This window comes from Micropterus dolomieu, linkage group LG13 (genome assembly GCF_021292245.1).
Source record: "Micropterus dolomieu isolate WLL.071019.BEF.003 ecotype Adirondacks linkage group LG13, ASM2129224v1, whole genome shotgun sequence".
NCBI lineage: Eukaryota > Metazoa > Chordata > Actinopteri > Centrarchiformes > Centrarchidae > Micropterus > Micropterus dolomieu.
In genome coordinates this window covers 17,273,662-17,294,884 of record NC_060162.1, presented here as the reverse complement: position 1 = coordinate 17,294,884, position 21,223 = coordinate 17,273,662, and the positions used below count along the sequence as shown (strand labels likewise).

Genomic DNA, 21,223 nt, shown 5'->3' with positions numbered 1-21,223 from the left:
TGTGCTGTGTGAAAAAATACATTTAGGTTTGAAAGTAAGTTGGTATGATCTTTTTACTTTCTGATGCTCTACAGCAGGTAGTGCTGCCCACTGCAGAACCACTGCCAACATTCAGTAAATCTTTCACCACATCCTGTTTGTCTTGAGTCTCAACTATAGAGGCTCACTTAAATATGAATAATTTCAATCATATCTCACACCTCTGCTGGCAACTATTCTTGTTATGATATTCTACAAAGACTGTCTCTGTACATCAGTGTCTTCCAGAGAAACTCCTTTCTCGTTATATAATAAATGAGCAAACGATGTTCTTTTAAGTTTCAAAAGAAATGGAATGAAATCAACTATAATCGAGCAGTTTTTTTTTTTGTTTTTTTTTTATATTATGAGAGGAGAAGTTACTGATGTGGTTTGAGGTATGTTGCTACTGGTTTGCCCAGTGTGGTTTTGTGTATTTTAGAAATCAGGTTGTGCTTATTTTATGCTGTAGACCAGTATTTACAGTATGTAAATCGTATATTGATATATATGGTGTGGCTTGACAGAGGCAATCTGTATTAAGAGTACCCAAACGACTTACTGATCAATCCCATGGAAGATTTGTTTAGCTTTTTTGCTTGTGGTTTAAAGCTATGTTAGCCTAAGCCTGCAGTATGCAACAACAGCAGCAACATCATTTCTAAGGTCTCATTTAAAGGAAAAAGACAGCAACTGGAACAGAATTGACATCTTGCTAGTTTCATGATTTTAGACTGAAAGGTTTATATCTGCAGACAATACAGTGGATCCCCTGTGGTTTTGGAACCTACAGAATGGTCTCAATTTGAAGTCCCACCCAAACTTTATAAATTCCACAGCTGTGAAACTAGAAACATGGAGAGTTTATTTTAGCACATGACATTTCTATTGTTATTTGCACCAAAGTTGAAATAATATATACATATGTATCTGTGTTTTGTTGTTTTTTCATTTTCTCTTACATGCAAACGTGCAAAATAAAGTTTTAAAGTATTCTCAACAGCTCCACATACTTTGTGTTCCTCACATCCTCTGTGAATCTTTATTAGTTCCTTATTTGTGCAATTTTCGGTTATGGGTCTTTTCCTTTGTCTTGCGCAAAGTGAAACCCTGAACTTTCAAGACTGCTGTTTCATAACCCTGTTTTCTGTTCTTATTTTCATGATTTTAAATGTCATAATATTCTCTTTCACATACTGAGTAGCAATATGTGAGAAACTTCTAAAAAAGAGAGAAAATGATCACAACCACAAAGGAATTTTTTGTGTGACTGAATTTTATTTAAATAAATGCAAATTCATCATATTAATGATCAACTGAAATGTTTTTGCATTTCATTTTGTCTGCTTATGTCCTCAGTCAAGTAACAGCATGAAATCTGATTATCTAATTGGTGAATAGATGACATTTAATGAACGAGGCTAATTGTGAAGCGATGTCAACAGATGGATCTTGATGTATGTTTTATGGCTACTGCTACAGCACTTCTGACTTTCTCCTAATGCTTTTCTTTCTTTTTTTACCATATAGAAAAAAGACTCTTCCACAAGTTTCTCTTGAGTTGTGGTTGAGCAGAAACAAGTCCTGGCCTTTGATTTGAGTGATTGGTGGTGAGTCCTCTTCATACTGGGTGTCTGAGTTGGAGTACCCGACAGTGAGTCCTCATTACAATCATCTCTGTCCCTATTCAGAAATTTAGGATGATGACTGACACAACATTTATTTTAAGAAAGTTCTTGAGTAACACCAGGGGAAAGAGTGTCTTTTGGTTTTCTATAAGAAAATATACATCATCATTTGGTGTCTATAAACTGCATCTAAATATAAAGTACAGTAGCTCTAGTTTTAGCCATTGTCTTCCAAGTGTTTCTTTCTGCAGTTACTCTGTTAGTCAATTGCGAAAGACGGGTCTGATCTCTACACAGATACAGCAAAGGCTGTATGGCATGTACTTTCGTACAAAATAGTTAATCTGTCAGTAACTGGGGGAATTATTTGTTTTCATACCACACCTCAAAGCAACAAATCACTACTGTCATATTGTTATGACTACTACACTTTCCTTCTTACACACTACATTCATACAAAAGTCATGCTCAGCAGCTGTTTGTTTCTGCCTGTAAAGGTAAAAAGAATGTAGTGAACAAAATGTGTTTTAGACTGACAGGACAGCGGATTCGGTGGTTGCCTAGCAATATAAAAAACCGCAGCCACTGCTCTTCAAATTCAACCAAAAAAGGCATTGCTGTGCGCCTCGCGTTTTCGAGCCTGGAAAACGCTTTCTGTCTGATCGGGGCCTAACAGTAGTACATCCACATTTCTGAAACAGACTAGCTTAATTTGCAATGTAGTTATTTGTGGTGTAGATGTGATTTGTCATTTAACATCTGCTTAAGACAAAAGGTAAAGTCCCAAAAACCTCATTGCTCCTTCATAACCCTTCTTCTTCATTCCATTTTGTGACAGGTTTGCCACAACGCTAAAATGTCTGTACTCAGCTCAATGAAGAAGGGCCTCCTCCTCTGCCTTTTTTTTGTTTTTTCGCTGTGTCTTCTCAGTGCATGGCCAAGAGGATTCCAGGCCCTGACAGCCGTAAATCCCTCCACCTTCTATAACTTGAGGAGCAGTAGAAATGTGACCATCCTGCTGTGGTACTGGCCCTTTGGCAGGTCATTCAGCCTGAAGGGTGACGTGTGCTGGGACCTCTACCGCATCCCTCGCTGTAGACTGGTGGACCAGCGCTCCTTGTTCCCCTCAGCTGATGTGGTGGTCTTCCACAGCAGAGAGCTGGTGCAGGGCCAACAAAAGCTGCCCTTTGACCTTCCACGGCCGCAAGGCCAGAGGTGGGCCTGGATGTCCCTGGAGGCCCCTGTTTACAATGGAAACTTGGAGCAATATGCAAATATATTCAACATGACCATAACTTACAGGAGGGATGCTGATGTCACTGTACCATACGGTGAACTGCTACCAAAGGAGGCTGAAGGACATTTGGTCGAAAACACCCCTCTGAATAAGAGCTCTCTGGTCTGTTGGGTGGTCAGCAACTACAGGAGCCACCACAAGAGAAGCCAAGTGTACCATGAGCTCATTGCCACAGTTCCTGTGAGGGTTTATGGTCACTGGACAAGGACACCCCTCTCCTCTAGAGCCCTCTTGCCAACAATCTCTCACTGCTACTTCTATTTGGCTTTTGAAAACTCAATCAGCAAAGATTACATCACAGAGAAGCTGTGGAGGAATGCTTACCAAGGTGGGGCAGTGCCTGTTGTCTTGGGAGCGCCATTACCTGATTACAAAGCTGTGGCTCCACCAAATTCTTTCATCCATGTTGATGAGTTTGCATCAATAAAAGACTTAGGAAAGTTTCTACAACAGCTTGCAGAGGATGATAAACGCTACCGGGAATATTTTACCTGGAAACATCAGTGGAAGGTAAAGCTGTACACAGACTGGAGGGAGAGACTGTGTAAGATCTGCTCACAGTACAACAGTTTACCTCAGCAAAAAGTTTACACAGACCTAAAGGCCTGGGTCAAGGTTAATAATACTTGAGCTTGCACATTTGAATAATTCATTAATTTCTCTGAACTTGCGAATATTGATACATTTCTGACAAATTAGCAGACAACATGACCTACTGTTTTGCATCAGTATATATTTACTTTTTTTGTCTTATGTTATTTGTAATACATTCTTTCAGAGTGTGTTCTGTTTTTATGTTAGGGCTGTGAAAAATCTGAAGTTTAATTTATTCATTGAGGAAAACGGTCCAACATTGCATATCTGTGAGTGGCAAAAGTATGTGAACTTCTAGGATAAGCAGTTAGTTGTGATTAGAGTCAAGTGTTTTCAATCAATGGGATGACAATCAGATGTGAGGAGACACTCTGTTTTACTTAAAGAACAGGGAACAGAATTTCAGAAAATGAGTTGTTGGTGCTGTGGAGGAGGTTACAAAAACATCTCCAAAGAGTTTGGACTGCACCAATCCACAGTCAGACAGACTGTATACAAATAAAGGAAATTGAAGACCATTGCTAACTTCCCTAGGAGTGGTCGACCAACAATTATCATTTTAAGAACAAGACGTGTAATAGTCCACAAGGTCACAAAGGAACCCATGGTTACTTCTAAGCAACTAAAGGCCTCTCTCACGTTAATGTCAATGTTCACGAGTCAGAAGAATACTAAATGACAATAGCATGCATGGCAGGGTTGCAAGGAGAAAGCCATACCTCTCCCAAAGGAACATTGCTAGAAGTCTGATCAAGATCACATGGACAAGCCAGAAGACCATTAGGAAAATGTTTTGTGGACGAGACCAAAAGTAGAACTTTGTGGTTTAAATGAAAAGCGTTATGTTTGGTGAAATCAACATTAATAGAACAATGAATTCTGAATTTTACCAGTGATTTTTAAAAGGTAAATATCAGGACATCTGCAAGCACATAAGTCGTTCCATAGAATTGTTAAAGAATAAAGTGAATGTTTTGGAATAGCCAATTCAAAGACTTCCAAGTCAGTTACTGGAAATGTTTAGTTTTAGTTATACCTCCCCAGGGGTGTCACATCCTGAAAGCAAAAGTTCACAGATGCAATATTGGATCATTTTTCTTAATGAATAAATGACCAAGTATGACATTTTTGCCTTATTTCTTAAATCTCTTGATCTAGTTTTTAAACTTGTGTGAATTGCATGATGGTGTTTTAGGTAATTTATGCAGAAATATAGAAAAAATTCTAAAGGGTTCACAAACTTCCAGCCCCTACAGTAAATGCTCACAAATAAGATGCTTTAACTAATAACTACCTTAAAAACAATGACCAAGTGAGTTAAATTCCTAGCACTTTATAGCAAACACCTGACTTCTCTAGGGTTAAAAGAATAATGAGGCATTTAGGAAATATATTGTTTTGTTGCCTAGAGTTAGATGAGAAGATTGACACCACCGCATGATAAATTAAAAAAACTGCAGCTGGCTGCACACACACTGACAGGAAACTCTCTGTAAGAAAGCAAATAAGTGCATTGCCCAAAATGTTGAACAATTCTTTTAAATTTAACTCACCACAGCATATAACACTGTGTACTTTGAGGGCACCAAGGCCCATACTGTGCAATAACTTCTAGGCTTAAACGCATGTACTGTAACAGCACCTGACAACATACAATGTCGCAAAGGTTACTGTAAATAGTGACAGTCCCTGGTGTAATTTTTATTAATTACTGCACAATCATTAATATTTAGTGTAAACACTGTGGTGGAGGCCTTTACATCACAGAAAACTTTAAAAAGTAGTTTGAACTGAACACAAATGCTGCAATTGGTTCCATGTCCAATGCTTTAAGAAGTTTATCCTCCTTAAAATGTAAAAACATAAAAAATATTTGACCAATAAAAGTAAAATAGTAGTTTAAAGGTCTTTTCTTCTACCAAAGGGAGAATGCCTCAAGCTTGAAACGTGACTACTCAATCTGTCTTTCTCGATCTGGCCATCTAATCATCCCCCGTAGTAAATGGCTCAATGTTTCCCTCCCTCTCGCTGATGTGTGGTGAGCGTTCTGGCGCTAAATGGCTGCCGTGCATCACCCAGGTGGGTGCTACACATTGGTGGTGGTTGAGGTGAGCCCCCCCCCCAACTTCACTGCAAAGCGCTTTGACTTTCAATGATAAAGCGCTATATAAATGTAATGCATTATTACTCCAACTCTGGACTGTTGCAATTGTAGTGTCAATGCTGATTGAAATGAAACTCATTGGAAAAAAGTCATATCCTCAAAGTAAGCATTTTTATATTTTCATAATGTTCAAATGGTAGGCAGGGTGATGTGATGCAATTTTAAAAAGCACTGTAGTCTTTTTGGAGTGTGGTTTGTTCTTTGACTTCTGGTGATTTCATGTCCTTATTGTCAAAACTTACTTAGTTACTAGATTGCAGAGAAATTGAAGGTTTAGGGCAACTTGACTGAACACATTTTAGTGTAGCTAACATTTCAATAAATTAGAATTTAACCGCATTTAAAAATCTACTGGTTACAGTCCAAGTTATGATTGTATTCTCACGTTGGTAAATATTTAGGGTAGTCAAGCTATTCATGTATCAAGATATTTTTACCATTAACACTGAAGTAACTGGGTTACTCGATTGTTTTAATGTTTTCCTGACAGCTTATCAAGTGTAGTCTTAAATCATGGTCACCTATGAGGGATTTCCAAGTCATGAGGAGTGACTAAATTACATTTAATGGCTTCATTTCTTAAACTTAAATCATTGAGTAAAAATAAAAACTTAGACCAAAATGAGAAATACTCCATGAGCACCGACACTTAGTATCAAGTGTTATTCAGCATTTCATAAACTTTATAATAAAAAAAATTACAATGAAAACAAAGAGGTATTGAAATACAATATGGCTGGTGTGGCTTCAACATTGACAGCATAATTGAGTCAAGTTGGACTTAATTCTCACTACCATTCACCTGAGACATTGAGAATATATTGACATTGTGCAAGTAGCAGAATTAACAGCTAAGAAACCTGTGAGTAACAAATCCTTCACATTCCCTCAAAATATTGCTAAAGATGTCAATGACAACCACCATAGGGCAAAAGTCTGGGCTTGGTATACAAACTGACATTTGTATAAAAAAAATTAATTACAAAACAACTTTGTGCAAAATCAATAGGGGGGGGGATGCCTCTGAACGAGAATGCTTTTCACTTCAAATGACAAATACTTTAGTTGCTCTGTTCAGATGGGACAGAAGTATTGCACAAACACTGACCAAACTGTCAAAGATGAATTCTGTTTAAGAAGCAACCCACACATTGCAATTAATTTGATAACCCAGATCCGTCCTCATCTGTTCCACAGAAAACCTACCCAGGATTTAGCACTCTACAAAAGAACCATATACTGTAGCATCACATCTCACTGAAATAACTTACTATGCATTATCCAAGAAAGGGAAGGGGGTGGGGGGCACATTCAGCAACATTTAGTTAAAAGTTTTCTTGAAGTCAAAGCAGTTGCTGGTGTTGAGTTGCAGGGTCATGTAAGAGGATGTGGCATGTGGCAGTTCATGAAGTTTCACCACTTCCATCTCACTGCTGCAGTCAGCAGAAGAGCCTCCACACTTTGAGTGTTTTTAAATCACATGATCCACCAATATGATTGGTCGATCTGGTCACTGGGTGTAGAGGCTCCTCTTCAGCATGATTTGGGGTTGGACAGAGAGGGCTTTGGGAAGGCAGTCTGTGGTTCTGGGAAGGACTACCTGAGCTTGTTTATCCAGTCAGGTGACTAACCAGTCCGTGGTGCAGGGCTTGTTTCAGGACGTCGGGTCGATGAAGTGGGGGCATGTAGAGTGTGGGAGGAGGGGCACCAGGGTAGCTGGAGGCAGGGTAGCACTGACTGGGATTGGGGGAGGGCGCCATGTTCAATGGGGAAGGACTCTGCTCGTAATACTGGCCGTCGCAATCCTCATCCAGTGGCATGGCAAGGCGCTTTCCTTTCTGTCTCCGGTTGCAGAACCAAACGCGTACCACCTGCCAAGAACAGCATTAGTCTTTTGAAAATGTAACCAACTAAAAACAGGCAAAATGGCACCAATTTTAGATTTCATACTTACATCCCTCTCCAGACCCAGGTCATCAGAGATGTGTGTGATCTCCTGAGTGTTGGGCTTGGGACATTTAACAAAGTAAGACTCCAGAGCAGAGCGCACAGCTCCCTCCAGACTGGTCCTCCTCTTCCTCTTTCTTGTGTCAACAAATACTCGCTCAATCTTGTACATCTGGGGAATCAAATGTGGTAGTAAGAGTTCATGCAGTGTTGAATAGCATTATTTATGGATTATGTATTCTATATTAAACAGACAGCATGTCCCATTTTGTGAGAGACGTGTGGAATACAAGGTTCAAACAAGGTTTCTTCTGATCACCAAACAGCTTAATTTTGGCCACTAGATGGCATATTACACTGAACATGGGTGGAGGGTCTTGATTCAGTTTGCTCAGCAGGAAGTTAGCTAGGCCTGAAAAGACCAAGGGATCCCATGAATCTCAGTAATCTGTTGTCTTGTAAACTAGTTGGCAGATGTCAGAGTAGCAGACTTACATCCTGGGGGTTTTCCGAAGTCTCTGCCTCATTCAGCCATCTCTGAAGAAGGGGCTTCAGCTTGCACATGTTCTTGAAGCTCAGCTGCAGAGCCTCAAAGCGGCAAATAGTCGTCTGGCTGAACATCTTACCTACGTACACACAAAATATCATATAGCAGGATTGTTGATTGAAAGCCAAAATTATGGGGAGACAATTCATCCAAGTACAGATCCGTTCGATAACTACAACTATAACCACCATTTCACGAGTTTGTCGTGTTCTATGCCTTCTGGCAGTTTAGGTGCCAAGCACGGATCAGATCAGTTGCTACTTTTATTCAGGTAACTTCTTAAGCACGGATCTTCACACCAAACTACAAATCCAGAAACTATGTCTGGTGTGGATGACTAGTGTTCATAGTATATTGTCCACATATCATGAATCATCACAGATGGACTCTGGGCTTTTCTTGGATTTACTTGTGGTATCATGGATCACACAAGAGCACTGAGCAACTGTTTTTAAATGCTGTCAGATCATAGCCATTTAATTTACTAAACTTAAAAACCTAGTACAAACAAGTGGGAAATTAACTTACCATAGAGGTTACCCAGGGCAAGGCCAACATCAGCTTGGGTGAAACCCAAGGTAATTCGTTTGTGTTTCAGCTCCTTCGCAAATTGCTCCAGCTCTTCGGTGGAGAGAGTCTCCTGTGGAACCAGACATTTTTAAATAAACACTAGGCTATATAAAGGCCAACAGGTTAAGAATGTGGGCATGTTTCGAGGTGGCATTTAAATAATTCCTTGGACAGGTTCCCTACAAGTTGCATTGGTTTGCACAAACTGAAATAGCGCGTATTTGGTTTCGAGACTTGATTCAATGGCTTTTCTTACCTCCTCGGAGTCGCTGCACCCGCCGCTTGACGACCCGCTGCTCCGCGTGGAGGGGACCGGGTTCTGCGTCTGGGGCCCGGTGGCAGCCTGGGGTGCATTCACGCCGAAAAACGCATTCCCTGGAAGGCCGTTGCTTGGTGGTGAAGGGGACATAGATGGCGAAGATGCAGAGGATGCTGAGGGATTTTGATTGTTGATGCCGGGAGGTGTGATATGAGTGATCCCGGGCCAGAAGGACGGGTTCCAGGCCGGAGAGTAGAAGACTCCATGGGGCATGGCGGTGGAGGCTGGCGGTGCTGGGTACTGCTGAACCTTTATCTCAGTTGAGTAGTCATCATCGGTGTCCTTCTCGGCCTTTATTTCAGGTAGTTTTATTTGCTCCCGGGTCTCGGCTATGGGGGGACTCAGGTTCAACGGCTGTGTAGCTGCTGCTACCCCGGGTACCTGGCCGGTGTACTCGGGAGCAGCGAAGGGATACCAGTGCTTGGGTTGGCCAAATTCTCCAGCCTGTTGGTCGGATCCCCTGTAGTCACTGGCGACGGATGGGAACGGGAAAAAGCTCTGCGCTGATGCCGGTGTGATGCCGTTGTACGCGGTTTTGTTGTAGAAGAGGCTCGGGTCTGGCAGGACGCCGTGAGGAAGCTGGAATGACGCAGCGCTGCCCAAACTCTCCTGACCCAAAATTTGTGTGCAAGGGTTTGCCCGGCTGAAGTCATACGGTCGGCTTTGGCACTCCGGGGTCTGCGATCTTTCAGACATCTCCCCGACTGCGTGAGAGTTTATTAACAAGCGCTGGTCCAAAGTTGAAAGTCTTTCCACAAAAAAAATCAGCGGTGACTGCTCAATGTCCTCATCCGTTTCAAGTTTAAGAACAAACCAAAGAGTGATGAGAGGTGAAGAAGATCTACAGAAATAACCCAGCACCTGTCCGAGAAGAGTCCTTTAGGGGGGGGGGACTGTGTAAAAACGTAGGCCTATTCCTGAGCAACTGCCGTTTTGGTGTAACATAACCACCAATACGCCTACTCCATGAAACACTGTCTTTAACACCACCGCAGCTCAGCTCACCTTCAAGCTCAAATGCTCACCTCCTGCCCCGCTCTACAGGTTTTCCTAATCACAGCTGCGGGTGTTGGGGGTCGCCCTATCTCTTCGGCCATTGGCTGGCGCAGACAATTGCGCACAGCTGATGTGAATTTGTAAATGACCTTGATTCTTCCTAAAGTAGTGGGCGTGTTTTCACATAAATTTTGAGCCATTTGTGCTTCAAACCAACCGTGTTTTAAGCTTTTTAAGTGAATTTAAAGTCATTAGGCCTACGCTAAAGCAAAATCATTACTCAGTTAAATCTTCTGCTGACTGCAGCATAATTCAACAGTTTTAAATCACCTTAAAAAAGCATATTTACATTGCTAAATAGGCACGGGTCACTGCTCCTGTAAATACATATTGTAACACTATAACTTGCTTACCTCATACATGAATTATAATGCTCGGTTTGTTTAAATTATTCCCCTTCAAGGACATGGCTTTGATATTAAAAGCCATGTCACTGAGGCTTCAATCAGACCTGAATCCATTTTAATCACTAACATTTAGGCTAAATTAAATTAAACAAACTGACAGTGTAATCCTGAATACCTGATAAAACAAATTAACTTAATTAATCGGGCCACATTTAATTTGAAACAAACAGATAAGGGCCATGTTAATATATCCTATGCTTTTAGGATTGTTTTGACAGCCCATGAGCAACACATACATGGCAGAGAGAAAAATAAGTTATTATGGCTACTTGAAATACCCTTTATGTGGCACTCGGATAGACGTAGCCTACACCCAAGATGGTGGCAGATAAACTTGTTGCGGTTGTAACTGACGCTTGTTTGTGGTGAAGTGGGGAGAGCTGATCCATGCATGAACACACATCATTTTGAATGTGTAGCTATGTTTTAGGCTACCAGCTGAATGTTTGAGTGCTATGTTTGTCTCGGGTCTTTTAAATCGTCATAATTGTACTGGAAACAGGGGTCATGCTACATCAGACAAAGCAGACTTCTGCAGATGATTAAAAGTAAAACAAAACCAAGCTAGAATAGAACTAGGAGAAATCTGAGTCTGAATCTAAATTATAAAAATGAGCAACAGCATTCAGGTGAACTGTCCCATTCACCCTTGATCGGTGGCCATACAAAAGACTGGATTGCCGGAGCACTGGTACAGATGCGCTCCCCCAGCGCGAGTCATTGGCCGCAGATTGCGGCAGGAAGACACACTGCGGGAAGGGAGAGGGGGTGCCATTGTACGACCTGTCCCCGGGGCACCCCGTGGATTTCAGATCCCGAGTTGCGATGGTCGACCATTAGCTCCCTTTCAGATTGAAACAATAAGTCTCAACCCTTTGATTCCGCCCCACACCCTCCCCCTCCAGTCCTCTGAAACGAACACCATGCTGAAGTTTCACTCTTGTCTGCAATACCTTGGCATCTTGTTTAATCGCCTATAGCCTTAAGGTCCAAAACAGGTCTGAGGACCAATGACTTGTCTGCAGTCTCAAGTAATGTTGGAAAATATCTTGTATATTTGGTATCCAGCTTGAAATCAATGAGCACCAGAGTCATCCTTTTTGGTGGCATGTATCACCTCAAAATAAAGTTGTACATGACTGGTGAACAATTTGATTAAATAATGATGTTGCTTTTTTAGATTTATGCTATTTAATTATTAATCAGATGAGGCTAAACATTTTATTTCAAAAGACAACACTGAATGGAAAACACCAGAAAAATGTGATAAAGAATTCTAGAAGATTTTTTGTTACACCTAAAACTTATCTCATGGCCTACTTGGGGGCTTGTTGTCACAGTGTGCAAACAGCAGTTGCTGAATAGAGACATACTTTCTTCTTCTTAACCTGGAAACTCTGCTTACACTTAACCAGGGGATCAGCACCTTATCTGCACTCCCAGATATGAAGCCATGTAGGTGCAGGACCAGAGAACTATGGGGAGACCACAAGAGCCTGGTCAATAGCTTAAAAGACATCAAACCCCAACTATACAAGCATTGTCCTGCATGGGCCATGGACTTGGGAGAATAATTGTCATGCAAAAGACAGACAGCAAGCGAGATGGTAGACTTCAGGCAGGACTTCAGTGAGAAAGGGACAGCAGAGCACAGAGCTCTCAGGGTGTCCAAAGGGGGTGAGGGGGGGTTGTCAGTGTTGAATAGCTTGGTACAGTGAGGAGGAGATGTATGAGGGGAGTATCTGGGGATTTGGTTGAAACCCCCCAGATGTCTCAGATCTTGTCTTTAGTTCTTTTTAAGTGGCCTCTTCAAGACACCCAGAGATCTGCTGCTCACAGGGCATGTCGAGTCAAACAGAGAAAGGGAGAAATACGGCCTCAGTGTTAATGTGTTGCACCCTTCAACCAGTCGCACAAGTGAAGGAAAAAATATTTCTACCTTGAGGAGTATAACCAAAACAAGTAGCAGTCAGTATCATCCATTTATCTGTAAAATGATTGTTCTTCTTCATTAGGGATCCAACTAGCGAAGCTGCTGGAGCTATTGTTTTTCTTCTCTTTCTTTCTTTCTTTCCGCTAAAAGTGTTCGGACAGCAAACACTGCTGCATGAAATCTCACCAAAATTGGCAGATGGGTTGCAAATTCTACCCACTACTCAGGCAAAAAAAATGCCATTCATAAAATTTGGTTTGTACAATCTTAAGTCACTACTCAGTTGATGCATAAAATTTGGTAATGATTGCTCAAACTCTGAGTCTGCAGTGATATTCAGTATAACTTGTACAGTATGCACCACATTTTCTTGGTTTCTCAGTGTTGGATCAAATGCCACCAAAATAATAAACAACACCCAAAACCACAATGATGTGTGATATTTTTTCAGAATTTTCTCACCAGCATTTTGACTGTTGTAAGCGCTTTAACTTTAAACTGACAAAGTTTTCCAGGTGTGGCACATGTGATGTCACAACCTGAACTTGTGAGAAAGTGTGTCGAAACAACCTCTCACTAGTAGTTCAGTCAGTAAGTCATCTACTCCAGCGATCTGAAGTTCCAGGCTTCAAATCCCCAGGTGACCAAGTCAGACTTGCTGACATTGGGTTATCTCAAAGACTAAATTCTTAAATCATCTGCATCTATTCTTCTCCTCTGAAAATGTCAAATGTTGCATTTTTCACAGCTTGCTTGGATCCCGATCATTGCCGCTTGCAGCTATATTTTTTCTTATTTAAATTCTCACTGTCACTGTAGGCTATGTACATCCAAATGAAAGCACCACTGTGTGTGTGTGTGTGACATCAGACTGAGTAAAAAAAAATGACACATTTATGTATAACTGCACTTCTCACCTCAAGAGGAGAGGGAGTCAGTTTCATTTGGCGGTTTACTTAATTAACACTTACGAGAAGTTCTATTTATTTTAAGTCCCCTAAAGACAGCTGTCTTCTTCACGAGATTGTTAGAAATTAAAATTTAAAGAATTTTGTGAATAATGACACCCTAATCCAGCCCAGTCTCCCCTAAAGCACAACAAAAAGGTCATTTTACTGCTTACTTGTAATGTTTTTAAAGCAAAAAAATACAATCAATGAACATTATGCGGATAAGTCTCAATCACTACTTTTAAAAGTTAATTATTTGATAAAGTAATAACATTGGAATGTAAATACAGCCGCTCCTGTTGAGCAGCACAATCGTCTCCCACAAACAAGTCTGATGGCTTTTTGATTTTCTTCCTAACGGCCCTGCCTTTGATACCCACCCTCACAGACCCTCCACCCACCCAGGTTTTTATCCGAGGGCCAATGGCAGCCTTCTTTGCACTGTCCACCGGCACAATGGGCTTTTAACGGCCCTTGGTAGGTGGCTCAATGGGGACAGGAGAATGACTCATCCCCTCCCCAACACACACGGACATACAACCACATACACAAAACCCGCATGGAGTACATGCAAGCTTTCTCTCTGCCCCCTACCCCCAACACACACACACACCCACGCACTTTGAGTATAGTCATTTGTGAAGGTAAAACAAGGTCAAACAGGATCACCAAAAACCAGACAGAAAGTTACCAACACACTGAAAGGTAAAAGGCGTATGTGTCAGAGGAAATGCTTGTAGCACCGCAGTTTGCTGATTCAGCCAGACCAAATGTGTGTTTAAATGCAATTACTTTATTTAGTGAAAAAAGAATCTTTGTTCAGTTTCTTTAAGATAAGGCCTTCCTTTAATTTCCCCTTTAAGGTAGGAAAAACCATCTTATTCCACACAGTATCACTTTGCTGATGTATTTCTGTTGCATTTATCACACATAACACTTCTTACTAGGTTTATTTCTCTTTGTTGTATTCTTGTTTTATCTTAACTTGATGTTTTTAATCAGAATGAATGGTTAAGACACTGTCCATGAACAGCGATACACAACGTTGAGACCTTTGTTGCATCTCGCACAATCATTTCCTGTCAATCAAAGCTTTAAATGTATACCATGACCAGCACAAAAGGTTAAACAAAGTTATTTTCACATGTGGTAAAAAGTTTTAATTCCAATCCTTGGTCTGCATGTACAAATATATATAAAAAGTGAACACTTTCACTCTTTGTATGTACATTCTGCAGCACGAGTTTAACTTGGGATCAACAAGAGGACAGAGAGGAAAGAGGGACAATACAAGATAGTGATATTTACCACCTACACATCCATCAGTATAATCTGTCTCCAAACATTTCATTCAAGTGCTCAGAAGTCACTTTTACTGTACATTCCTCCTCCAACAACAGGATGCATACATACAGGAGGCAGAACATTTCATCAAAGCGTTGCCATGATTCAAACACAGTACAGTCAAACCATGCAAAAAGACATCATCAAGTACTTCATTTCCATATAAATTTATATTTTATAATTTTAAAATCTTTATTTGCAGCTTATATGGCAAGAAATAAAATAAGCAACACCAATGGTAACATTTTCAATGCTAAACCTTGTGTTGGGTTAAAGAGTTTATACAGAGTTGTGACAGAGATCTGATTTTAATTATTTCCTATCCATTAGGAATGTGGTTTAGCCATTATCTACGCATGACAGAACAAGAGAGGGCACCTGTTTCTCAGCTTATGTTTGTGTATGTGTGTGTATGTGTTGTATACTTGTCTGCTATTCTTTGTGAACAGCTGCAGAAATAAAGGAAAATAAAGGTGGAGGACAAAATTTTAACTTAACAGTTTAACATTTAAACAGGACAAAACACCTATAGGGACATGTTCAGGAGGACTCAGAAAACCTTATGTTAAAGGACAGGGATGCTAGGAAACAGTGACAGAAATAAATTAAGGAGAAACCCAGCTTACATATTTAGTATTAAAAGCCATACTCAGGGCAGACATAGTAAAGGGTCAAGAAAAAAAACAATCATTTTTATCACCTCATCTTCTGCCAGGATCCTCCATTTCTATGCATGCAGTGTAAGATCAAGTGGGTTCTGTGTGTGTGTGTGTAAAGTGTTTAGCATTCACTTGTGATTCCCCTGATAATGTAAAGTCGAGTCATCAAACAGAGGGTTCTTCACTTCCATCTCTCCAGTCTGTTGAGGAGAAAAACTGATTATGATATCATTCATTAAACAAAATCAGAAATGATAAGTTTAGTGTGTGTGTGTGTGTGTCTACCAACCGGTGCAAGTCCGGGGCACTCGTATACTGTGAAATCTCCTCCCACTTCTTCCTCATCTGATGTGACCTCAGTGTCATGGACTTTCTGTTCAGGTTTGTGACTGCAGCAGGAAAAAAAAAAAAACCACACCCAAGTTGAGGCAAAGAGGTAAAAAGGTCAAAGGATGTTGCGGTTGAAAGTTTGAAGTGTGCATAAAGATAGGAAGAATATAAAATAGGGGAAATGGAGGGAGTGGAAGAAAGAGTGTAGAAAAACAAAACTTACCTTCTCACAGAGAGCATCTGCTGTTTTTTATGTTGGTAGTGATACATTTGGGCACTTTGGGCCAGAGTCTTGTCTCCCATCTGGGGTCAGAACAGAAGAAGGAAGTGTGGATGATACATATGAAAATGGCACAGTGCAGTACATCTTGTGGTTATTGCAAAAGAAGAAGTGAGAAATTTAAACAAATAGCAGTTAGGTGAAGGAAGAGCTGTGAGCTTACAGAGGTACCGCTGGTTGCGGCAGCAGGTGCGCCTGTCCCTCCAAATGCAGGGTAGTCGACCTTCTGAGCTAGACGTGATTCTTTCTCCAACCTGTGGAGGGCATCATGAATCTGAGGGCATGCAATACTGAGGGCTGTTTCCTGCCTCTGGCATTATAACATCCTTTAACATAAGCTCACAGTTGACAACAAATATGCTTTGATTTTAAGAGCCAAAGTGTATTCAGTATGTATAAATTATCATAATGGTGAAGTAACAGCAAACACAAAGTGAAACTGACCCACCAGCAGCGGCATTGTATTCGCCATATAATTTTCCTCAATAACAATATAACAAATGTTCAATAAATAAATCAAAAATGAATTAACACTTAATTTTTCTATTAAGTTATTTATTTTGTTGAGGAAAAGGGACTGAAAAAAGTTTTTACTTAATTTTACCCTTTTATTTTATTTGAATGTTCTACGGCTCAGATTTGTTAGGTGATCCACTGTTTGGCAAGTGTTTAGCCGCGTTTCAATCAAAAGTACCCAGGGACTTTTAAGTCTCTTTTCGAGGAACTAAAAAGTTCCTTCAGCCCATTGTTGTGTGTGTTTCCACCGTGGTGGACCTGCAAAGATTAGGCAAATTAACCAGCTGACATAGGCTGTAGGCCTATACTGCGCATAAAGTGATGCATAGGCATCATTATTTAGTAACCACTATCCATGAGCAAAGTTTATAAATGAACATTAGATTTGATTGGAATATAATGAAAAACTATAGGCTATGTGTGACCATTAAAAACAGCTTTTTGTGTGGGAGGATAATGAAGAGACACACGATAAATTTCGTTACAAATTCAATAACAAATTTGATAAAGCCATCAAGTTCTTAAAATAACTCCAGCACAGAGAAAGCAACACAAAAATTAAATTATGACAGTTTGGAAGGCCAGACTCACGTCTGTGTCCGCCTGTGTGTCGGAGTAACGTGATGTTTAATGAGCTTTATTACTTGCTGTTACAAGCTGTTCCGCTTGTTTTGGAGAAGAGGAGACCGACTTCGGCTCCATGTAAAAAATCCCTCACTGATGAAAACTTTAAACAACAACTCCAGACCCAGTATTTAGCTTAACTCCATAAGCTGTTCGCTGTTAACGCACCGCTGCACGCTGGCTGCTATTTCCGAGTAATACATTTAATACTCACTAATACAAAGATTGGTCTTTGTATTGTATTTAATTTGGTTTAGAGAATTCCAAAACATGCACACATTTAGCTTTTACTTATGAATGTGTTCAGACTTACTTGACATAACACACAGTTGCCAGGATCACTGCCACAGTGCCCACAACCACACACAGCGAAATAAGAACTGCAGGTTGATTTAAAAGAAAGAGGAAAATAAAGAGGAAGAGAGCAAGTTAAGGAGTAAATAATGAATGATTGAGTTGGAGTCAGATGCTGAGACATGTCTAATGGGTGCTAAACATAATTATATCTTAGCTTTTTTTCTTATCAAGTGTTGCTAAGGTCATTTTGGGTAAACTTATATCCAACACAAACGCAATGAACATAGTGTTATGAGAATTCTGTAGTATTCTGTTGGGGTAAATGAAGAATAAAATTGTTTAACAAGAAGTGAGGCTGACAAAATATACCCACAATATCAATCACCTGCTCACACCCTTCTGGTACATCTTGTATCAGCACCTGAATTTTTCCCCTACCATCTAATAAAAAATAATTTTCACTTTCTGAGTGTTGCTAGAGGGATCTGCTCTCTTAGCATCACTGTTACTGTGTTGCAGACATAAAATCATACTCACTGACAAAAATGCTGTCATTCCTGGGTGCTGGCACAGCTATTGGACCAGCTCGGCCCTCAACTCCAGTTGCCCTGGGCTGGGTGGTCGGTGTATTAGGAAGGGCAGAAGCTACAGGGCCGGGGGATGCAGTGGTGGCATGCATAGTTTCACCCGATGGACGACTCTGGCTTTTCTGTTTCAGTTTGGGGGCATCTGTCTTGCTTTTTTTATCATCTGTCTGGGAGGTGATGGCAGCTGGAGAGACTGAGTAAGACAGCAACATAGTCATAATCAATATCTGATGGAGATTACTGTCAGTTAGAGGACATGCAGGAAGAAAATACATTTCTGTCTTATGATTGCGCTCAGTATTCTTACCAAGATGATTGGATGGTGTTTTCGGTGGTTTCATCACTTCCTGTTTTTCGATGACAGAGTGAATGTAATCAATTTCTTCATCCACGTCAGGGTAGACCACCACTTTGCCTGAAGAACAGAGAAGATTCAAAGTTTCACTAATTAAATTTGTCAAAAATTAAATGGATTTTAATTGTCTTTGTAAACAGCAAAAACCGAAACAGGAAATCCAGATTGTATAAAGTGCTGCTCGCAGCAATGCCAGAGGCTTCTAACATAAACAAAGCACCTTCATTCTTACACCTAACATACATATAAGTTAGTAACCAATCACAGTAACTTCATATGTATCACAGGCACAGTTACCAGGGCAAAACATCCATGACTGAGGTTGCCATATCAACAACTATTTAGCCACACTCTACTATTATTAAACATATGAATATTCAAACAGAGGAGCAACTGAAGCTTGTCCACCTTCATGACTGTGTGTAATGTGTAAGTAAGGGAGAGACAGCGAGCACACGCATATGGTTTAGGTACGTATACATGCCTGTCCCCCAACCTCCACATGTGTTTTTCAGGGTGTTGCCTCTGAAGTGATGGACAGGGAGTGTGTCCATGTGGGCTGTTTGTTTGTGGGTTGATAAATAAAAAAGGAGACAATACTAAACTGTAGTTAACAGCCCTTACGGCCAGACAGTCAGTCACATTCCAGCAGTAGTCTCCGGGGCGACAAGGGGTAATAGTGTGTGTGTGGCCAGGGGAGGAACCACCGCAGGGGGCAGGAGCAATCAGCCAAACTTTGGCTTCACTGGGCTTCAGTTGCTGCATCCACAATAGATCCCATAGCTCACAGCTAATGGAAGTGATCAAAGTTACCCTGCAATACATCAAATTATAGGTATTTGCACTCAAAGCTGGAGAGCAAGTTATGAGAAAAAAAGTTGAGAATCCAAAAAGCTCAAAAAAAAAGTTGCTTGGATAAAAAGCTAATTTAGCACGATATAATCCATTCAGCATCTGGAGCCAATACAGGTAAAATTGTTTTGTATAACATCCATGTAAAAACACGTGCGACAAAAATAAATGACCAGTGCCGGCAAATCTATCTCAACAAATGTATTACATATTATCACAACCACCTACATCACATTAATGATAACAGTGTCACTTTCACTCCAGAAGGCTGGCCATCTGGCTGAGCTAATGTGTATGCTATGACATGACAGCATTTTCACTGCCTGCTTTGTTTTTTTCTTACCCCCCTCCACTAATGGCCATTTAGTGCACTCCATAGCAGGTGTCTGTAGAGGCGGGATGCGCCATCTGTACTTTGCAGGTGGTTGAGAGCTCCAACTATGCCCGTGTGCTCGCCAGGAGCATGGGGTAATACAGGTTTAAATTTCAGAGAAATCTCAAAAAAGCGGTATTTATTTAAAGGGAAATCTTGAGAACCCCACTAAGGCTGAAATTGACAATTCACCTAAAAAAAGTGCCAATTGTGTGTATATGTGTGGTTTGTCACACGCTGGCTAAGCACGCACACCTCTCCTTGTGTAAGAGAGTTTTGTCACTGGCTTGATAATGACCCATAACCTCTTGAGAGGCACCCAGGGGGTGGTTGGGTACAACAAACAAACAAATACTAAACAGCTCGAAAAGGACTGAGGGTCACACACACACACACACACACACACACACACACACACACACACCTGTGCCGTTCCATTTTCCCACTTAAAAACCATTCACATGTCTTCCTCCCCCAAAACACACCGGTACACACACACTCCCTTCCTGCCCACCTTGTCCTTGTTTAGAAACTCTAAACAGGACTGATTTCTCAGACATTTTCACTTTATTTCCAATAAAAAGTTTTGCATCTAAACAATATTTTCAACCATTAGATAGTGGATAGATGGAGAATGTAAGACATACAGTCCCCTCCAAAGTATTGGAACGGTAAGGCAAACTCCTTTGTTTTTGTTGTTCACTGAAGATATTTGGGTTTAAGATCAAAAGAGGAGAATGAGACAAGAGTTCAGAATTTCAGCTCTCATTTCCTAGTATTCACATCTAGATGTGTTAAACAACTCATGAGGACATATCACCCTTTGTTTGAACCAACCCATTCTTCAAGTGAGCAAAACTATTGGAACATGTGACTTACAGATGTTTCTCGCTGCCCAGGTGTTGCCTTTTAGGTTGATTGCCCGAACATTAAATAGCTCTGCATGACTAGTCTAAGTTTTCATCCTTGGTTCAAACCTATAAAGACTGCATTTCCTGTTAAAGAGGATAAACCAACATGAAGACCAGAGAGCTGTCTATGGGAGAAAAGCAAGCCATTGTCAAGCTGAGAAAAGAAGGAAAATCGACCAGAGCCATCAGACAAACATTGGGCATAGCAAGCACAACAATTTGGAATGTCCTGAAAAAGAAAGAAACTACTGGTGTACTGAGCAACAGACGTCCAACAGGTCAGCCAAGGAAAACAACTGTAGTTGACGACAGAAATATCGTGAGAGCTGTGAAGAAAACCCCCAAAACATCAGTAAGTGACATCACCAACGACCTCCAAGAAGAAGGCTCAGAGAGCAGAAATATAGAGGCCATAAGATGCAAACCACTCATCACACAGGAAGAATCGGAAGGCCAGATTGAAATTTGCAAAGAAGTACAGAGATGAGCCGCAAAAGTTCTGAAACACAATCTTATGGACTGATGAGACCAAGATTAATCTCTACCAAAGTGATGGAAAGGCCAAAATGTGGAGAAAGAAAGGAACTGCTTATGATCCGAAGCATACAAGCTCATCTGTGAAGCATGCTGGAGGTAATGTCATGGCTTGGGCGTGCATGGCTGCT

At 40.8% G+C, this 21,223-nt stretch overlaps 3 protein-coding genes across 4 annotated transcripts in view; 1 reads left to right on the top strand and 2 right to left on the bottom strand.

Annotated features, from left to right (window-relative positions):
* The first annotated feature begins 2,130 nt into the window (after positions 1-2,130).
* Positions 2,131-5,409, top strand: LOC123982020 (fucosyltransferase 7 (alpha (1,3) fucosyltransferase)). Of its 2 annotated transcripts, none has more exons than XM_046067342.1 (2): positions 2,131-2,143; positions 2,485-5,409. In XM_046067342.1, exon 2 carries the CDS (start codon positions 2,503-2,505, stop codon positions 3,571-3,573), a length of 1,071 nt encoding a protein of 356 aa, XP_045923298.1. In that variant the 5' UTR covers positions 2,131-2,143; positions 2,485-2,502; the 3' UTR covers positions 3,574-5,409. The 2 variants fall into 2 exon arrangements, with proteins under 2 accessions (XP_045923298.1, XP_045923297.1); XM_046067341.1 differs by lacking the exon at positions 2,131-2,143 and adding an exon at positions 2,238-2,324.
* Positions 5,410-6,356: 947 nt separating this feature from the next.
* On the bottom strand, positions 6,357-10,122 carry pou5f3 (POU domain, class 5, transcription factor 3). Its single transcript, XM_046067340.1, has 5 exons — positions 9,022-10,122; positions 8,724-8,835; positions 8,144-8,274; positions 7,656-7,820; positions 6,357-7,572 (listed from the first exon to the last, which is right to left on the bottom strand). The coding sequence occupies exons 1-5, from the start codon at positions 9,778-9,780 to the stop codon at positions 7,312-7,314; spliced, it is 1,428 nt and encodes a 475-aa protein (XP_045923296.1). The 5' UTR covers positions 9,781-10,122; the 3' UTR covers positions 6,357-7,311.
* A 4,445-nt stretch (positions 10,123-14,567) lies between these two features.
* The window catches only part of npdc1a (neural proliferation, differentiation and control, 1a), a 24,723-nt gene continuing 18,067 nt past the window's right edge, over positions 14,568-21,223 (bottom strand). The window contains exons 3-9 of the mRNA XM_046067832.1: positions 18,375-18,482; positions 18,018-18,260; positions 17,497-17,563; positions 16,207-16,297; positions 15,987-16,066; positions 15,723-15,822; positions 14,568-15,633 (exon numbers count right to left, since the gene is read on the bottom strand). Of these exons, the coding sequence (XP_045923788.1) occupies positions 15,562-15,633; positions 15,723-15,822; positions 15,987-16,066; positions 16,207-16,297; positions 17,497-17,563; positions 18,018-18,260; positions 18,375-18,482 (761 nt within the window). The 3' untranslated portion in view covers positions 14,568-15,561. The remainder of the gene's footprint in view (positions 15,634-15,722; positions 15,823-15,986; positions 16,067-16,206; positions 16,298-17,496; positions 17,564-18,017; positions 18,261-18,374; positions 18,483-21,223) is intronic.